Source organism: Hyperoodon ampullatus (genome assembly GCF_949752795.1).
Source record: "Hyperoodon ampullatus genome assembly, chromosome: 1".
In the NCBI taxonomy this organism is placed as follows: Eukaryota; Metazoa; Chordata; class Mammalia; order Artiodactyla; family Ziphiidae; genus Hyperoodon; species Hyperoodon ampullatus.
In genome coordinates this window covers 82,892,242-82,912,865 of record NC_136914.1, presented here as the reverse complement: position 1 = coordinate 82,912,865, position 20,624 = coordinate 82,892,242, and the positions used below count along the sequence as shown (strand labels likewise).

The 20,624-nt window shown below is 43.1% G+C and overlaps 1 protein-coding gene across 1 annotated transcript in view; it reads right to left on the bottom strand.

The window, feature by feature from the left end:
• Nucleotides 1–3,858: 3,858 nt before the first annotated feature.
• The window catches only part of KLB (klotho beta), a gene marked incomplete at both ends in the record, with an annotated part of 36,292 nt that continues 19,526 nt past the window's right edge, over nucleotides 3,859–20,624 (bottom strand). The window contains 4 exon segments of the mRNA XM_079710891.1: nucleotides 3,859–4,241; nucleotides 7,302–8,445; nucleotides 15,457–15,725; nucleotides 18,537–19,047. Of these exon segments, the coding sequence (XP_079567017.1) occupies nucleotides 3,859–4,241; nucleotides 7,302–8,445; nucleotides 15,457–15,725; nucleotides 18,537–19,047 (2,307 nt within the window).

Below are 20,624 nucleotides of genomic sequence, written 5' to 3'. Positions count from 1 at the left end.
GTCTTTTCTACACTGGGATATTCCAAGTAAAGAACCTGGAAAAATGTCTGGCATTTAGTTGTTTGCTGAGTGAATGGTTCCCAGATTGCCAGGGAGATTCAAGTTGTGCAGATTCAGTAATAGTAATGGGACTAGAAAGATGTTTTGGAAGGTGTTGACAGAATTTGAGGGTTGAGGAAAGTAATTTCCAAGTGGCAATATTGCAGAGGGATAGAGAGGTGTTACTGTTGAAGGGTGTCAGCATATATAGGCAGTAGTAGCAGCTGTGGGAGTAAGTGTGATGCTCTCCAAGAGTGAAGTGGGTGGTGTGAGACCTTCACAGCATAACTATTGCAGTCTGGTTGTAGCTAAGGAGTTATTTCCATTCAGTAACTTGGGTGTGGTAAATGAAAGTCTAGTTCTCCCCAGGGAAGACCTCCACGTTTTCTGTTTACTATGGATAAGCACGTGTGTGTGTTTTCAATTTTGAGGTGTAGGAGTCCATGTTGTATAATCAGAAAACATACTCAGGAGTAAGTTACCCAGTTGGCACACAGTTTGGGAGGATGGGGGAGGCATTGTTGGGGCAGAACCCAGTTACAACACCAAACCCATTCACATTCCACAGTTCTTAAAACTGACCAGATTGTTAGTTGAATATAAATAATCAGCATAAACCAGTTTATTTGGAGTAAATTACATCGAGGATTAAACACCTAGTCACAATGTACTGACCTCATTTTCCAGAGGCTCTTTAAACACCAGAGTTGTGATATTTCCATATATATCAGACTTTTTAGTGAAAGGTTTGTTACATTGAATACAACAGTAATGTAACAATATACAAAGTAACACAAGCTACATTTTAAGATGATTTTCTTCCAAGTCTCAGAAAAGCTTAAATTTAAAGATCTTACCCTGTCAAAAGCTATCAACAGTTCCTAATTGACCCTTTATGATTTTAAAATGAGTTTAAGAAAAACCTGAATAGTAAATATAATTGATCATGAGCCAGATTTAAATGTTTACCTAGGGACTCTCGTAGGATGGTGGCTTAAACCAGTGGTTAAGACTGCACTTCCACTTCAGGGGGTGGTGGGTTTGATCCCTGGTTGGGGAACTAATTCCCATATGGTGTGGCCAAAAGTAAAATAATTCCCAAGTGGCAAAAAGGAAGAAGGTAAGCATTGGGTTAGGGACTTTACTATTTGCAATAATCTATGGCAAGGCAACAAGTTTAAAAAAGGGGGTCATAAGTCTTAAGCACTAAATGTAAAGACAAAATAATGCTGTTTAGTGGAGTTACAAACAATATAAGATACTCTAGTCAAAACACTAAGTAGAGACCATAAAAGCAAAATCTTAATTCTAAAGCTTTGTTATTCCTATGACTGGATATGCATTTCTTTTTCAAAACCTTGGACGTTAGAAGTTAAAGAGTTGATGAATTGCTCAACTGATAATCCGTAAAATTAAAATAATTGACTAGTTATTGTAATTGTGTATAGCCTCAAGCCCAATAACTAAGTGGTTCTCAAAAAGAAAATACAAAAAATTCCTTGGAAAGCATAACCTAAAATCTGCTAAGTTTGAAGGAGGGGTGCAGTTGGAGCAAGGAGAATAGAACACACCTGCCAAATTTTACTATTTGAGTTTGGCCAACCAGAGATAGCAAATTGATGTCTCATCACTTTTGCATTTGTTTGAATTGACCAGTTGTTATTTGTATCTTTGAAACGTAATGCTGTTATCAATTAGTATCTCAGTTATGTAGGAAGTAAGAGCTTTCCTTTGACTTTTTTTTTAGATTTATTTATTTATATTTACTTATTTTGGGCTGCGTTTGGTCTTCGTTTTTTTTTTTTAATGAGTGTTTGCTCCTTTTTTTAAAATTAATTTATTTTTTGGCTGTGTTGGGTCTTTGTTGTGCAGGGGCTTTCTCTAGTTGTGGCAAGCAGGGGCTTCTCATTGCAGTGGCTTCTCTTGTTGCGGAGCACAGGCTCTAGGCGCGCGGGCTTTAGAAGGCAGGCTCAGTAGTTGTGGCACACGGGCTTAGTTGCTCTGCATCATGTGGGATCTTCCCAGACCAGGGCTTGAGCCTGTGTCCCCTGCATTGGCAGGTGGATTCTTCACCACTGCACCACCAGGGAGGTCCCTCCTTTGACTCTTAAAGTCAAAATTCCAGGAGAGTAGACAATGGTTAGTTATTTAAATACTGACTCACCTAAAGAAAGAATGTGTATAAAAATGGGTTTAGATTCAGGTTTTTTTCCAACATTGAGAATACAGTGAATGAATATTAAGCATAGAGTTCAAGAAAGTCAAACTGCAAATTCAGGTCTAAGAATTTACTTAATCCTAGTTTCAAAAGTTGCAGTGTAGGGCTTCCCTGGTGGCACAGTGGTTGGGAGTCTGCCTGCCGATGCAGGGGACGCGGGTTCGTGCCCCGATCCGGGAAGATCCCACATGCCGCGGAGCGGCTGGGCCCGTGAGCCATGGCCGCTGAGCCTGCGCGTCCGGAGCCTGTGCTCCGCAACGGGAGAGGCCACAACAGTGAGAGGCCCGCGTACTGCCAAAAAAAAAAAAAGTTGCAGTGTAAGAATAGTGTCAACTCATGCAGACCACCAACATTCTGAATTGTGTCCAAAGAGACAGTTGAGAGGTCCAGATATGGCTGCAGTCTACACCTTGAGAGGTCTCTGTGTGCATGTGTCAGAACAGTGAAGCACTTCAGGGGAGAGAGCAAGTCTTACGGGATAAATGGTCCCTTGGTAACTTGATAATTAAAAACTTTTCGTCTTTTTAGAATGTTTTAATTTTCCTAAGTATGCTACATCTTGTCACCTCAGAAAATTCAAGTGAAGAATAATGTCAGTTTGTCTAAAGAAGTTGCTGTATGTGTACGGTGAGTTTGAGTGACTTCCCTGTCATCACAGGCAGTTGAGTCTAGCTCTCTTTAATATTAGTCATCTGATCTTTAACATGAGATGAGTTTTGGAAATTAAATGTTATTTTTTAAAAATCATCTGGAAAAGACCTCACAAAATTAGATGTTTTGTGAGTGCTTAATTTAATTTTTATTGAGAAAAACTAAGGGATTGATGTGCTAGTCTATACTGTAACTGGCTATAGACAAGCACTATTTACCCTATTTTTTCTTTCCATTTGAGAAACACCCTGACCAAAGGGGAAAGCACCTTGTTAGAAGTGACAGAATTTATCACTGACTATCCCGTGTTGAGTTAAATCTCTGGTATGGAGTCTTAACAAAGTTGCACTATTTTCAAAACAATTTCTTTTATCATAAGAAGCTATTGGGGGCTTCCCTGGTGGCGCAGTGGTTGAGAGTCCGCCTGCCGATGCAGGGGACACGGGTTCGTGTCCCGGTCTGGGAAGATCCCACATGCCGCGGAGTGGCTGGGTCCGTGAGCCATGGCCGCTGAGCCTTGCGCATCCGGAGCCTGTGCTCCGCAACGGGAGAGGCCACAACAGTGAGAGGCCCGCGTACCACAAAAAAAAAAAAAAAAAAAAAAAAAAAAAAGAAGCTATTGGTATTAGTAGAAAAAAACTAGAATAATGATAGGAAACAGCTCATCTAACTCCATGAAACAATGTATCAGATAATCCTCATACCTTACCTTCTAGGGAAGCCTTTACCTTAGATCCAAGAACTAAATTCATTGAAGTTAACACATAAGGGAAAATTTGAACCACACAGCGGAGACATCTATTGTCATTACCTTGGCTATCACTAATATCTCAAAACTGTCGTTTTTCTACAATATAGGTGTATCTTCTATAAGTTACCAGTATATGGAACTGGAGTGAATTTTTAAACTTTTACATCATGCAGACAGAAATATTGTAGGATCAGCTTAGCTAAGAACTCTCATGGCCTTTTTTTAATGGTATGTGTTGTAAGTTCTTTGCTTTCCAAAATTTTCTTCTCTTTCGCTTATGAAGAACGGTAATTGATAAAAGTAGAACCAGGGTGGAGAAGAAACAACATCCAAAGAATATCAGCGGTTTCTTCTGCACAAGAAGTAAGCAGACAATACACTCTGTGTTTCTTTGAGTCTGACTGCATCTAGGACTACTGTTCTCAGAAGGGAAGCCATTGTTGCTGATCAGTTCGTTGTAAAACTGGATTGAGGATTTAGCTTTGAAATCAGATGTGAAGAATCCAAATCTGGGTCTAGATTTTTCTTCAGTCAGTTTGAATACATAATAGCCTTTGATTTTGATTTTATCAATCAAGTATGCTGAAAAATATCAGAAATGAACATTATTAATCACAAGTGGACTATAAAATATCTCTGAATAAGAATTTAGTTTTCATTGAAACAGTCTGAAACTCGTGCCCATAAAATGTGATTTTCATTAAAGGTTTTTTTGACTTTTTTTTTTTTTTTTTTTGCGGTACGTGGGCCTCTCACTGTTGTGGCCTTTCCCATTGCGGAGCACAGGCTCCGGACGCGCAGGCTCAGCAACCATGGCTCACGGGCCCAGCCGCTCCGCGGCGTGTGGGATCTTCCCGGACCGGGACACGAATCCGTGTCCCCTGCATCGGCAGGCGGACTCTCAACCACTGCGCCACCAGGGAAGCCCGACATTCTTCTATGATTGATCTTAAGAAGATGAAAATATGTGTAATGCTATAACTTTTAAAAAAATTTGAAGTAAAACTTTGATCTATAATACAAAAACACCTGGAGGAAAAGCAGATTTAAGAATTGGAGCCATGAAGCTCAAAGGACTTACTGTCACTTTTGTTCCTAGTGTCAAAAGCAGAAAAATCTTGCCTATTTGGCCTGATTTTAAATCTCAGATGTGCCCTTCGTGCTGCCTAATAACTACACTTGGTTTCCCCAGCCACTCTAGCTCTCCTCAACTTTTTTAAAATAAATTTATTTTTTTTTTTGGCTGTGTTGGGTCTTCTTTGCTGCGTGTGGGCTTTCTCTAGTTGCGGTGAGCGGGGGCTACTCTTCATTGTGGTGCCTGTGCAGTGCCTGTGCTCGCTGCGGTGACTTTTCTTGTGGAGCACGAGCTCTAGGCATGCGGGCTCTAGAGCACAGGCGCAGTAGTTGTGCACGGGCTTAGTTGGTCCGCGGCATGTGGGATCTTCCCGGACCAGGGCTTGTACCCGTCTCTCCTGCATTGGCAGGTGGATTCTTAACCACTGCGCCACCAGGGAAGCCCTCTCCTCAACTTTTCCACACCTTATTTCTGTCCTCAAACTGATAGACCCTACTCTGTCATCCTTGCTTTGAAGTGATGACCTTTCTCCCTACTTACGCTGAACTAAAGCTCTCAGAGGAGAACTTCAGTCTCCTATAATCACACCTACCCACCTACTGGCATCTGCACTGGTATTCTGCTTTCTCTCCTGTTACTGTGGATGACATATTCATGCTCCTGGAGGAAGCTGACTTCTCCACTTACACATTCACTAAGTTTATTCTCTCTTGTCTACTCAAGAACATTGCTCCATTGTTCTTTCTCTTTTCTCATGTATTTTCCCTCACTACTGGATCATTTCCATATAAATATGCTATAACTTTGGTATCTTAATAAGCAAAAACAACAACCTCCCTTGATTGCACATCCTCCTCTAGTTATCTTTTACAGCATTGGTTCCTGTTCAGTCTTTTTTTTTTTAACTGGTTTCTCAGGGTTCAGCCCTCTTCTCTATGCTTGCTATCTTAATGATCTCTATCAGCTTTATTGTTTTAAATACATCCATTTGCTCTTGATTCCCAAATTTGTGCCTCAGCCCCAGACCTCTCTGAACTTGAGGTTCATATCTGTTAGCCTACTTGACATCTCTAATTGGACGTCTAAGAGACATCTCAAACTTAACCTGTGCACAACAAACAACTCATTTCCAAAAACCTGTTCCCCATCCTGATAAATGGCCACTCATCCTTTTAGTTACTCAAGCCAAAATGTTGGAATCTTTCTTCTCATACCCACATCCAATCCTGTTTGACTACCTTCAAAATACATCCAGAACCTGGCCACTTCTCACCATTTCCACTCTTAATAGCCTGATCAATCCACTGTTATCCTTACCCAGACCAGTGCAATTCTCCCTGTTTCAATTCTTGCTCCTTTACGGTGTATTCACAAAGAGTAACCAGAGTAATTCTTTTAAAGTGTGAGTTGAAGCATGTCACCCTTCTGTTTAAAACCTCCTAGAATCTTCCTATTTCACTCAAAGAGCCACAGTTCTTACAATGGCCTACTAAGCCCTTTCTGATTTGCCTCTTCCCTTACCTCCTTGACCTCATCTTCAATTACTTTCCCCCTTGCTCATTATTTTCTAACTATCCTGACCTCTTTCCTGATCCTCACATAGGCCAGGCATGCTCCAACATCAGGGCTTTTGCATTTGCTCTTACCTGGAACATTTTAAGTAACCATCGATTTGCTGCCTCACTTGTCTTTGAGGATCTTTGAGGTTCCCTAGCCACTCTATTTAGAATTGTAACCACTCCTGTCTCCTACCCAGAGGCACCCTCTTCTCTGCTGTTTTTTCTCCACAGACCTTTTCACCCCTGACATGCTATATCTTATACTTGTTTGTTGACTTATTCCAGAAAAATATAGGCTCCATAAAGGACGGTAATCTTTATTTTTGTTCAGTGGTGGCATAGTGCCCAGAACAGTTTTTGCCCATACTAGGTACTCAATAAATATTTGTCAAATAAATGAATAAATTTCTAGGAACTTTTTGCAGCTTTAACAAATTGATCATGAACATTTAAAAATAATATTTTTAAAAAATGTGATATTAACCAATGCTGGGAGGAGTATGTGAGATAAGCACTCTCAAACACTGCTGTTTATAATGATCCAATAATTCCATGTTGGAGAATCCATCCCAAGGAGATCATTAGAAATGAAGACAAAAATTTATACAAAGATACCTATTTTTTAGTAGTTAAAAAAACACCTAAGTATCAAACAGAGGGGTGGCTAAGTACACAGGTATGTCCCTATAATGAGATATTAAGCAGCCATTAAAATGTTAACAAGGAACTTTTAATGACAGAACACATTTATAATGGGATATTAAGAAGAAGGTTGGCTACAAGACTATATTATAGTATGAGCTCAATTGTATTAATATCTAGTCAGCACGAATCTAGGCACTTTTTGGGGGGTGTAAGATTTCAGGTTTTTAAAAATATTTTTCTCTGCCAAATTTCCCATAATGAGCTGACACTGTCTGTCATTAATGAGCCTGTTCCCCTCATTCTTCTGTTCATATTATCTGGGAATGTCATACTTCACTGTATGAAATAGCCCCCGAACCTCACCTTTCAAAGCCTCCTGAATGTATTTCTCTAAGTAGTATTTTCGGAGTTCATCATTTTCCAGAGACTGGTCGTCGATGCCACTGGCCGTGATGTAAACATCCACGTCTCCGTAGTTCCTCCGGATCCACTTCAGCACCTTGCGCTCTCCCCAGGGTATCACGGCCAGGCGGGTGGGGGAGCTCAGGCAGGTGATGTCCTGCAGAAACTGGATGTCCCTGTCCGCGTCGTAGTTGCTGCCGTTCTGCCGCTCGTGCATCACGAACCTGGTGGTGAAGTGGTTCAGGGCGTAGAAGTCTGCAGTGCCCTTGACCAGCCTCCTTTCCTCCTCGGTGAACTGAGGCAGTGCAGACCGCGTGAGCCCTTGCCTGTTCTTGGAGGTGATGTACTCCCTCATGGCCAACGGGTAGTCCCCGGTCTTGAAGAGGGGTTCTGCGAACCAGGCGATTTCGAACTGGAGGAAGCGCTCGGCTGCCTTCCAGTGCGAGTCCGCATAGGGATTGGCAGGTTCGGCCCAGTCCGAGTGCAGAGACAGCGACACAACCCCACGCTGCGCAGGCCTGTACTGCTGGTCGTAGAGGTGCCAGGCCAGGGCGTGGGCGATCATCAGGTGGTGGGCTGCCCAGTAGGTGTCGTTACTAGAGCGGTCGTAGATGTCACTCAGCCGGTTAGGCTCGTTAATGGTGATCCAGAGCTTCACGAGGTCCCCCAGCTCCTGGAAGCACAGGTCGGCATAGTCCTGGAAGGCCTTGGTCGTTGACCGGTTCAGCCACCCTCCGCTGTGCAGCAGAGGTGCGGGGAGGCCTAGGTGGGCGTGGGTTGGATAGTACAACGTGACCATTGAGGAGATGTTGAGCTTTAGTCCCTCACTGACCACACACCTGTAGTACCTCAGAGCCTGTCGGTTAACCGTGGACAGGTTGCCAGTGGGAAGGATTGAGGGCCAGTCCAGGGCAAACCTGTAGTGGGTGACTTTCATTCTTGCCAACATCTCAAGCTGTCTTTTGACACTGACAAAATCCGTGCATTGAGCTGGTCGTGTTTTCAGCCTCACTCCTTCCACTTGATGCAACAGTCTGTTGCCCGTCACATTCCACACATACAGGTGAGGATCGCTGAACTGTGGGGAGGAAGCCACCGACTCTGGCTGTGAAAAACAAGCACATTCAGGTAAAGCACACCCTGGCAGACAGACTCGGCATACATCCTCTGAGAAGAGCCTGATCTTATTTTGCCTCTCACTGACAACAGAGAAAATAAATGATGCACATGTCCTTCATAACAACATATGTCTTCCTGCTATTCTGGTGATGTCAGAAAAAAGGCCTGATGAGTTATCCTCCCTCTCAGCCCTTGAAATTTACTGGGGAGACCAGAAAATGTAGAGAAGGAACTACACCCAGGGCTTGCCTTGGAAAACAAGTTGTCTTTCAGAGAACACTGAGAAGGGACTTTGCTGGTGGCACAGAGGTTAAGAATCTGTCTGCCAAGGCAGGGGACATGGGTTCGAGCCCTTGTCTGGGAAGATCCCACATGCCGCAGAGCAACTTAGCCTGTGCGCCACAACTACTGAGCCTGCTCACCTAGAGCCCGTGCTCTGCAATAAGAGAAGCCACCACAATGAGAAGCCCGCACACTGACTGCAACAAAGAGTAGCCCCCGCTCGCCGCAACTAGAGAAAGCCCGTGTGCAGCAACAAAGACCCAACACAGCCATAATTAATTAATTAATTAAAAAAAAAAAAGAAAATACTGAGAAGCTGTTTTCCAGTTTGTCGGTCCTAAAAACCCAGTAATGTAGTGGGGGTTTCTCATGTGATTCTGTTCAAATGCATCAGGAAATTGGCTTAGTCCTCTCAGTTAAAAGGAGTCACAAAAGATGGACCTTCCAAACCCTGCCATAAATTGAAGGTGAAGTTAACATTCCAGTTGTCGAGGATTTCACTGAGATAGGCACTTGGGGTTAGAGGGGGCTGGTTGACCCCAGCCACGGTTCCTAAAAGAGGACAGTGGGACAGGGTGGGGAATGACCCCTTGCATTTGCTGAAGGCATCTCTCTAACGCACCTTATTTGAAAAGTCCAAGTGATATCGCATGTGCATCATTCTGTTTCTCCCCCACCCATGTGCCTGTGAGAACAAAGCACTTATTCATCTAAAGGGAGAATACTCAACACCCTCCTTACATAAGGTACTTGAACCATGAAAAGAGAGGACCCTAAAATAACCATCAGAAACTCCCAAGTTGACTCTTCGATCTGATGGCATCCCATTCCCTGCCCCTCCACCAGGGAGAGAGCCCTGGATTCCTGTTCTAATTCTGTCCCTTTAAAACTCAAGGCTTGGCAACTCTGTATAGTGACAGAGCAATCTCACGCACCTCACAGGTGTGATCTGGGCAACTGCTCTGTCAACTCTAAAGCACTCTACAAACATAAGGTACTTATAACTTGGTTTAGTTTTCCTTGCAATAATTGCCTGCTAGCCCCTTGAGTCTAAATTAAAACAGAAAAGGGCTTAAGAAAAACATATCCAAATTCAAGCTTAATTAAAAGAAAGTAAAAGTTCTGAACTTGTTTTAAAGTGCTTTTTCTTCCCATGATTGAATTTAAATACACCTGGAATAAATGGGTAATTAACCTTTGGTAAATATTTTCCCTCTAATTGTTTTCTCGTGTGTCATCATTCATAGTCTAATTACAAAATCATATCATTCCCACTTGCCATCTGCCAGCCAGTTATCTAGAACATTAAACTGAGAGAACATTGATCATGTGAGCATTAAGGTAAATCTGTATATAATTATTTGAGTAAAACCCTCCTAGCCTAGATGGTCAGTTTCAGTGTTTTGAAATCGTAGAGCATCATGATATTGAAAGGGTATTTACAAAGGGAAATCTTGCCATAAGGTAAGGCAAGATCAAATGAAAAATCTCGTTCTTTTTTTTTTTGGCGGAGGAGCGGTTTGCAGGATCTTAGTTCCCTGACGTGGGATTGAACCGGGCCACAGCAGTGAAAGCACTGACTCCTAACCACTGGACTGCCAGGGAATTCCCCAAATCTGTCTTACTTTAAAAAATCTCCAGAAAGCATTAGTCTTAGCCAGTGTGTGATTAATCTGCCAATAGGTATAGTTAAAGTATTGCACCCTGATCTCAACCCTGGCTCCCAGAGCTTGGTTCTAAAGTTCTATTTTCCACTAAAAGGATCCTGGGATTTTTGGAGTAATGGCTTTTTCCAGGTCTGGGGCAGGAAAAGAATGAAGTGATGGTGGTACATCTTGTGCCAGAAAAATAAGGAAGTGCTTAAAACCTAAAAGGGAAATGTCAAAAAGACACAGGAGCAGCTTGAAAGAGTCCCATTGGCCAAATTTGAGAAAATTTGAGTATCAAAAGGCCCAATGAAACAATGACAACAATGAATTATAACACATTGAATTTAAAGAATTCACCTAATAAATATAGAAGGAATAATCTAATTAGAAATTCACCATTTTGCAATCTACAAAGTAATCATTAATTCAGGCAAGGTTATTGTATCAATGTTAAGACCATTGGTTAAATGTTGTTGGGGAACAGGATATTTATATGGTCTCAAAGTATCACCATCAGATTAATTCTTAATTACAAATGGAAAAGGTACTTTTCAGTTAAGAGATCTGGCAAATGCCACCTGAACCAAGAAATCTGGTGACTATTACTTCAACTAATGTCTTCAGTAATGAAACAAACTGATTTTATGTGCCTCCTAATTTGATGTATTGGAAATACACAACATCATCTATGTAGTATTATTTCCAGAAATGATTAATCTAATAAAGAAACAGAGAAATCCATGAAACACTCTACAAGCATCTGGCCTGAACTCTTCAAAAATGTCAATACCAAGAGATTAGGGGGATTGCTCTGAATTAAAAGGCTAAAGATACACAACAACAAATATGTGTTCCTTGTTCATGATTTAAAAAAATTTTTTTTTAATTTATAAAGGACATTTTGGGGACATTTAGGAAAATTTGAATATGGATTGTATGTTGGATGATATTGAATAAATATTAAATTTCCTGAGTATGATAATAGTATGAGATAGGAGAATGTCACTGTTCTTAGAAGACACATGCTGAAATACTTTGGGGTAAAGTATAGTGACGTCTGCAACATTTTAATGGTTCTAAAAGAGAGAGAGATAAACCAAACATGGCAACATGTTAACAATCAGCCAATCTTGATCAAGGGAATATGGGTGTTTATTGTACTAGTTTGAAATTTTTCAAAACAAAATGTTGGAGAAGAATATTGAAGGATGGGCTTCCCTGGTGGCGCAGTGGTTGAGAGTCCGCCTGCCGATGCAGGGGACACGGGTTTGTGCCCCGGTCCAGGAAGATCCCATATGCCACAGAGCGGCTGGTCCCATGAGCCGTGGCCGCTGAGCCTGCGCGTTCGGAGCCTGTGCTCCGCAATGGGAGAGGCCACAACAGTGAGAGGTCCGCGTACCGCCAAAGAAAAAAAAAATATTGAAGGAAAAAAAGGTTGGAGGAAAATAAGATGTGTGCGGGTAGGCATAGCAATATTTTTAAAATGTTACTTTCACTTTATAAATCTTCCTATAGAGAACATCTACTCTTTTGCCTACCCATCATCTATTCATACATCATCTGGCTGAGTTTTCAAAATGCACCCTAATTTTTCTTGGCAAACCACTCATCCTCACTCCTGGTTTAAGTTCAAGGGACGCTGACTCCTTGATGGGCTCCAGGTGTGAGCAAGAAACCCAGGCCTGATTGATCACAGAATTACTTTCCCCTGACCCAAGTGATCAGCTCTTGCTCTGAGTAATAGGAGTAGGGTCCTCAGAGGGGGCAGACATTCACAGTGTCAAACACTGGGGAACAGATGGGTCTTCAGAGGAAGCAGGAACTTACAGGTTGGGTCATGTATAGGCTGGAACTCTTGTCTCCCCTGAGGCCTCTCTTTGCTGGGTCTGGAATTTTGGAAAATATAAAGCTACTTGAAGTGGTATGGAAAAGATGGCGTGCCTGTGCCATGTGGAGGAGGAGATAGACACTGGGTAAGTAGGTGGCTCTCCAGGGGACACAAACTGAAGGTGAGTCACTGTGTTTATATTACTCTCTGTATCTTTCCCCCTTTTATCACCTCTGAGCCTTTACTAAAGTCTTATTTAAATATCGATAGGGGTTGAGATTCATAACTTTGCCCACTCATGGTTTGGGCCCTTTTGTCTGGTTCTATCACTTGCACATCTTGTTTTTCCATATGCTTCTAGAATACAGGTAATAGTGTGGTATTGTGGGGTCTTATAGCATAATGGTCAGGGGACAGACAAATCTGGGTAACCCAGACAAGTTATGTAACCTCTCTAAACTTCAGTTTCCTTGCCTATAAAATGAGGTTTGGGGCTTCCCTGGTGGAGCAGTGGTTGAGAGTCCGCCTGCCGATGCAGGGGACACGGGTTCGTGCCCCGGTGCGGGAAGATCCCACATGCCGCGGAGCGGCTGGGCCCGTGAGCCATGGCCGCTGGGCCTGCGCGTCCGGAGCCTGTGCTCCACAATGGGAGAGGCCACAACAGTGAGAGGCCCGCGTACAGCAAAAAAAAAAAGAGGTTTGTTTTTTTTTTGAATTTTATTTATTTTTTATACAGCAGGTTCTTATTAGTTATCTATTTTATACATATTAGTGTATACATGTCAACCCCAATCTCCCAATTCATCCCATCACCACCAACCCCCCTGCCACTTTCCTCCGTTGGTGTCCATACATTTGTTCTCTACATCTGTGTCCCTTAAAATGAGGGTTTTAAGATTAAGTAGACAGGGACTTCCCTGGTGGTGCAGTGGTTAAGAATCTGCCTGCCAAGGTAGGGGACCTGGGTTCGAGCCCTGGTCCAGGAAGATCCCACATGCCGCGGAGCAACTAAGCCCCTGCGCCACAACTACTGAGCCTGCACGCCTAGAGCCTGTGCTTTGCAACAAAGAGAAGCCACAGCAGTGAGAAGCCCGCACACCACAACGAAGAGTAGCCCCCGCTCGCCACAACTAGAGAAAGCCTGCACGCAGCAACGAAGACACAACACAACCAAAAATAAATAAATTAAAAAAAAAAGATTAAGTAGACAGAATGCACATACATACAGTGGTTAAGTGCTTGGTACATAGTAGGAGCTTCAAAAAATAGTTATTATTATTTTGGAAAGAGCATTGTGCATCTGGGGGCTTGAAGTTTGCCTGCTACAGTTCTGCCGCTATTTGTGTTACCTTGGGCAAGTCACTTAGGGCTGAATTATGATTTTTTTTTTTTTTCTTTTTGCGGTACGCGGGCCTCTCACTGCCTTGGCCTCTCCCACTGCGGAGCACAGGCTCTGGACGCGCGCAGGCTCAGCGGCCATGGCTCACGGGCCCAGCCACTCTGTGGCACGTGGGATCCTCCCGGACCGGGGCACGAACCCGTGCTCCCTGCATCGGCAGGTGGACTCTCAACCACTGCACCACCAGGGAAGCCCAGGGCTCAATTATTAATTGATGGGTCTTACTTTCCTCAGCTGTAAGATGAAGGATTTGGAGTAAGAGGTTTCGAAGGGCTCACCTGGCTCTAAAAGTTGACCTTATTCATGCACTATGCATTGAGCACCTGCCATGTGCCTGACATTGCTCTAGTAAGGCATACAGCAGGCAACAAAGCCTTAAACCTCTCCACCCTCTTGAGGAGAAAGTTTGCATTCTAGTAGGGGAAGACAGGTGATCAGTAAGAAAAATGTGTAAAATGGTTATCAGGGGCTGGGGGTGGGGGAAATGGGGAGATGCCGGTTGAAGGGCACAAACTTCCAGTTATAAGATTAACATGTTCGGGGCTTCCCTGGTGGCGCAGTGGTTGAGAATCTGCCTGCCAATGCAGGGGACACGGGTTCGAGCCCTGGTCTGGGAGGTTCCCACATGCCACGGAGCAACTAAGCCCGTGAGCCACAACTACTGAGCCTGCGTGTCTGGAGCTTGTGCTCTGCAACAAGAGAGGCCACGACAGTGAGAGGCCCGTGCACCGCGATGAAGAGTGGCTCCCACTTGCCACACCTAGAGATAGCCCTCGCACAGAAACGAAGACCCAACACAGCAAAAATAAATAAATTAATTAATAAAAGAAAGCTGTTGTATGTAGAAAACATTTTTTAAAAAAAGGTTAACATGTTCTGGGGGTCTGTTGTACAGTATGGTTACTATAGTTAATAATATTGTATTATATACTTGAAAGTTGCTAAGAGAGTAGATCTTAAATTTTCTTACCACAAAAAAAGAAATGGGAATTGCGTGTGATGGTATGGAAGTGATAGCTAATGCCACAGTGGTAACAATTTTGTAACATATAAACGTGTCAAATCAACACATCATACTCCTCAAATTTACACAATATTGTATGTCAATTGTATCTCAGTACAGCTGGAGAAAAAAGGGAAATGTGTAATGTACATAGTATGCTAGAGAGTGATGAATGCTATATAGGAAAATAGAGCAGGAAGGGGGAATGTGCACTGATAGTGATGGAGTTATGCTTTTTGGAGTGGAGGGAAGCCTTATTGAGAAAGTGACATCTGATTAAACATCTGAAGAAGGTGAGGAATGAGACAAGCCAGGAGGCCCCACTGGGGTATAAAGACTTCATAAGGCAAATAACCCAAATTTATCAAATAAGAGGAATCACTGAAATAAAAGGCCACTAACAATTTGCTTTTGACAAAACAAAAATCTAGGGAATTCTTGGCATTCCAGTGGTTAGGACTCCGTGCTTTCACTGCTGAGGGTTCATTCCCTGGACTAAAATCCTGCAAGCCATGCAGCCCAGCCAAAAAAATTTTTTTTAAAATCTATAAAATTATTTTCCTTTAATTTTGACAGTACTAACAAATGCCTCTCACAAAAATGACTGTAAGTTCACTCTAGACTGTATACAACTTGAGGGCAGTATGAAAAGCTCTCAGTAAGCATGAATTCTTCCTCTTCCTTCCTCTTTCCCCAACTTCCCCTCATAACCTCCAGGTGATCATGGTATTTGATATTGTCTGACAGTTATCTCCTAGATGTCACTGAGTAAAGTGAAAGAAAATATTGTGTACTATTTGCACCACTTTATAGTTAAGTTGTAAGTAGCCACTTACCTTAAGGACAGATTCAGTAATGCCCCAGGAGAAATCACAGGGAAACTGACCCTGCACATCTGGTGTGGACTCTTTCAAAGTGAAACCATTGTCTTGTATGATCTCTTTATAGTAACGTGCTGAAGACTTGGGCTTTCTTTCTTTTTGTTTACTATTAAAATCCACATAAAATAATCCTCGGCGAGTGGTGTAAGCATCCTGCCATTCGAAGCCATCCAGGAGGGACCAGGCAGTGTAACCAAACACTCGTATTTCATCAAACTTGATAGCTGCACAGAAGGAAAAAAGCAGAGATGTTCAGAGGACTACACACTCTGGTTCATGTTTACGACTTCACTAATGACATGCCGGGGGCAGCATATTGTGAAACCAACCTTTTTCCTAATTCGCAGGCCCAATATATCAAATAGAAAATTTATTTTTATATTTGAAAAGGGGCAATTATTTTCATCTAGAGTGGTCTTCCCAAGTGAATGACACAGTTAAAGGATAAAATTTAAAACATTCCTGAGGCTTAGTGTGCAAATCTGTGTCAGAGGACTTCCCTGGTGGCACAGTGGTTAAGAATCTGCCTGCCAATGCAGGGGACGTGGGTTCGATCCCTGGTCCAGGAAGATCCCACATGCTGTGGAGGAACTAAGCCCGTGCACCACAACTACTGAGCCTGTGCTCTAGAGCCCGCAAGCCACAACTGCTGAAGCCCGTGTGCCTAGAGCCCGTGCTCTGCAACAAGAGAAGCCACTGCAGTGAGAAGCCTGTGCACCACAAAGAAGAGTAGCTCCCGCTCGCAGCAACTAGAAAAAGCCCGCGTGCAGCAACAAAGGCCCAACGCAGCCAAAAATAAACAAATAAATAAATAAATAGCAGTTGAGGATTTATAAGAAGAAAAAAAAAAGTAAAATACTGAATTGAAATAGTTAAAAAAAAAATCTGTGTCAGAGGGCATGATAATTTCCAGAGCCCTTTGGGACCAATGTAGATGTCTGCTCATGACCAAGAGTTTCTCATTTCAACCTTGGGTTGGTTCCCATTTGTGGACAAACTATCTTCTGTGAAACAATCCTCAGGGACTGAAATATCAGCTTTGAGAATGAGCATATGTGAATGTAGATTTAAGGAGGAGAAAGAAGCACAGTGATGTAAGAGAACAAGAACTGACTGGGCCGAGGGGCAGGAGGGGAGAGGGCTTGCTCTCCTGTGCTCCTGGGACGGGGCTATTGGGCAAGTTTCTTGATCTCTGTTTCCTCATTTGTAAATATAGAAGTTTGGAAAAGATGATCTCTCAGGAACTTTCTAGCTTTAAATTCAATAACTTTTAGGAACTAGATAAAAATGAAATATGCAATTAAAACCACAAATACCCCAATCAGTCACAAACCATTTTTCTTAAAAACTTTCATTTTCTCATGGTAATGTCTCATTTCTGCACTTTGGGGGTTTTATCACTGATATTCTTTTCCTAAAAGGTGGAGTCAATGTCAAGGGAATTGATGTCAAGAGATTCTGATGTGGGACTTCCCTGGTGGTCCAGTGGTTGGGACTCTGTGCTTCCATTGCAGGGGGCGTGGGTTCCATCCCTGGTCGGGGAATTGGGGTCCTGTACGCCGCATGGCACAGCCTAAAAAAAGGGGTTCCGATGAAATAAGTATGTTTCAGCAGGCCCTGGTTCTAGTCTCTCTGCTGTCGTAGGGTCCTGAGGAGTGGTGGAATGGTAACGCCTGGGGAATGACACCACTTTTGCCAAAGTGCTTGGCATTTGGCCCAGGCCCTGTGGGCAGAGTTCTCTGCTCTGGAGGCCCCCATGTGCATGTGCCCCGTGGCTGGGCAAGGCTCTGTTCCATGTGCTCCTCCTGCAAGTTGGGACAGTACGTCTTGCTCTCCTTGAGGACCCTCCCTGAACACTCTCTTCTGCAGAACCAGGAATTTTTCTCCAGGCTTGTGACATTTTTTTTTCTTTTGGCCATGCTGTACCACTTTTGGGATCTTAGTTCCCTGACCAGGGATAGAACCCGGGCCCTCAGCAGTGAAAGCCACGAGTCCTAACCACTGGACCTCCAGGGAATTCCCTCCAAGCTTGTGACTTCTAAAGAGAGCTACAGAGTTGTAGAAAGATCCACTGAGAATTCCTTTACATAGGAGAGAAATGGAGCCCAACTGTGTAGGGGACAGAACATCATAACTCGAGCTTGTCCTCTGCTCCATCGTTTCAGTCAGCGCCCTGCAGATGTCACTACCTGAGTAAAGGAAAAGGAATGAGGGGATGGGCAGGGCTTAGAGAAATATCCAAGAACAATAGAAGTTGCTCACCTTAGCCATTCATGGCTCATTCTTTGTCTTCAGACTTTTTGTCATTGAGTCATGTAGTAGAGTAAAAGGAGCACAATCAAAAAAAGCTTTCAGCATCTTAGACTAAAGTACTACTGTTAGAAAACTTTTGACATGTCTCCTTTAGCATTATGTCCTTTTAAAGGAATGAAACAGCATCTTGTTGCCAATTAAGGATGTATCTACAGTCTAAAATTATTGTTTTCAGACCTTTATTTAAAAGGACACGAGAGTGGGACTTCTCTGGGAGCGCAGTGGTTAAGAGTCCGTCTGCCAATGCAGGGGATGTGGGTTTGATCCCTGGTCCGGGAGGATCCCACATGCCACAGAGCAACTAAGCCCGTGCGCCACAACTACTGAGCCTGCGCTCTAGAGCCCGTGAGCCACAACTACTGAGCCCACGTGCCACCGTGCCACAACTACTGAAGCCGGCGCGCCTAGGGCCTGTGCTCTGCAGCAAGAGAAGCCACCGCAATGAGAAGCCCGCGCGCCGCAACGAGGAGTAGCCCCCGCTCACTGCAGCTAGGGAAAAGCCCATGCACAGCAATGAAGACCCGACGCAGCCAGAAATAAATAAATAAATACATTTATAAAGAAAAAAGGACAAGAGTAACGTTAAAAAATTCTGTCAACATTGGAAAATAGAGAAGTCCAGCAATGACCGTAACAACAATAATCATATATTCAAAGGTGACTTTAAATACCCTATAGCATAAGTATTCAAGACAGTTGTTTTGAGCTAATGTGCAACCAACCTTGGAGAACCTGGTTGAGGAAGTTCTTCATCATGTAGATGGCTGTGGTATCCTCTGTTTTCACATGACTGTCTGTGAACCAGCCATTCTCAGTGATCAGGATTCGGGGATTGCCATATTCCAGTTTAATCCAGTTCAGCACATCTCTTAAACTGAGGGACACATTTTGTCCCATTTTAGCCATGGTGTTGTAGGGCTTGAAATTGTTGGGTCCAAAGGAAAAGGCAAAGAAGTCAGCTGTGCCCCTCATCTCATTCTTCTCTGCTTCAGAGAAAAGGGGTAGAATGGAGAACAACTTCTTTTTCATCACCTCTGGATAGTTACCATCCCCGTGGATAGGGTTGGCAAACCACCCAAGCACAGAAACCATGGATTGTTGGCACTTGAGTATATCCATTGTGTTTTCTGATCTGTTTGGTTCAATCCAGTGGGATCCCAGCGTGATTGATAACTGACCCTTCTGATGTGGGCGGAAATTTCTATTGTAGTTATGCCAAACTTTTGAATGAGCCTAAGAACAAGAAAATATTGTTAATCTTTACTGTCTTTACTCAGGGGGTTGTGACTTGGCTGATAGAAGGTCTTCTCATGGACAAATTAGTGAAGCGTCGGGTGCTGCAGGGGAAAGCTGCCAGGGAACCCTGATGACCGCAAAGTCTGCTCTCTGTTCACTTCCCCTGTGCTTCCATCCTAAAGCCTCCCTTATAGGATTACCAAGAGGCAGGCAGAGAGCTCTTGTCCCAGCTCCATCTTACTTCTCCTCTCCCTGGCTCCCTTCCAGGCTCTCTTGGGGCTGGGTACAGGTGAGACACTATGTGGATTATAGGGTTTCTTCCTCTACATAGAAAGACTCAGAGCAGTGCGCTTTCATTGTTCTACAGAGTCTTCTTTTGGCCCTAACTTAGAAGTCCAGGATAATACAATTTCTATATTCTGTAAATGGATAATAATAGAGCTCACCTCCTAGGCTTGTTGTAAGGACTGAATGAATTAATGCACTCTAGAATAGTGGCTGGCACACAGTATAGCTCTATATAAGCCTTAGCTATTATTACTATTATTATAAAAGGGTGGCAGGCATGGCACAACTCAGAAAACCAGTGGAAATGGTGTAGGATTTGGCGTCAGCACAGTTGGGCTTGAAGTTCAGGTACTAACTATAGTAGCCTTAGATAAGGCACTTAGCCTGTGTGAAATCTCTTCATATCCTCAGCTGTAAAATGAAGTTAAAAATAATAATACCCTTTGTAAAGTTGTTGTTAGATGTAGAGCATTATGTACATATTAAATATGTAGCATAGAATAGAGCACCTAGGAGCTACTGCCTAAAGATGGATGTTTTTATTGTTGGTCCCCCTGGAATTTACATTTCCTGTTGCATTCACTTAAAACAGAGCCTCGTGATCAGTTTCCAGTCTATTTAATAGGTACTTACTGAGCACTGACTCATTGCCTGTCTTGCCCTGCCCTGAGAGGCTGAAATAAATGGTGCAGGGATTTGCTCTCAGGAGCCAATAATCTTAATGGGAAAATAAGACTAAAATGTATGAAAGAGAAACATATAAAACTGAATAAAATAAGACACTAAATTAAGGCAGAGGCATGGTTCAATAAAGAACCATGAGCTAGCTGTATGGTTCTTAACTTGAGGACTCCAGTTAAGGACTAAAGGCCAGTTAAATGTGCAAGGTCTCCTTCCTGCCTGGCCAGCCAGAGCTTGCTCCTTTACGTATCCGCTTCTCCTCCTCTCAGCACCTGACTTGCTTGTCTCTTAATGGCTCTTCCCAGGTGTGCCAATTTCTCCTCTAATTGGGTGTTTCTAAAACAAGGGCACAAACCCTTACTGTTTGTAACCCACAAAGTCTGCTTTCAGTCTTGTTCTTTAGCTTTCCTTTTGCTCATTGGAGATGTTTTATATTGCGCTGAATTATCTAAAAGTGCCTTTTTGAAGGTCAAAAACAAAAAAATACGAGCAATGGCTCAAACCTAATAGATCCTGTGGACATTAAAAATGTTCCATAAACTCTGTTAAGTGGGGAAAGATAGACATTAATGTAAGGGCTGAGGATTTCAAAACTGGTGTCTCCT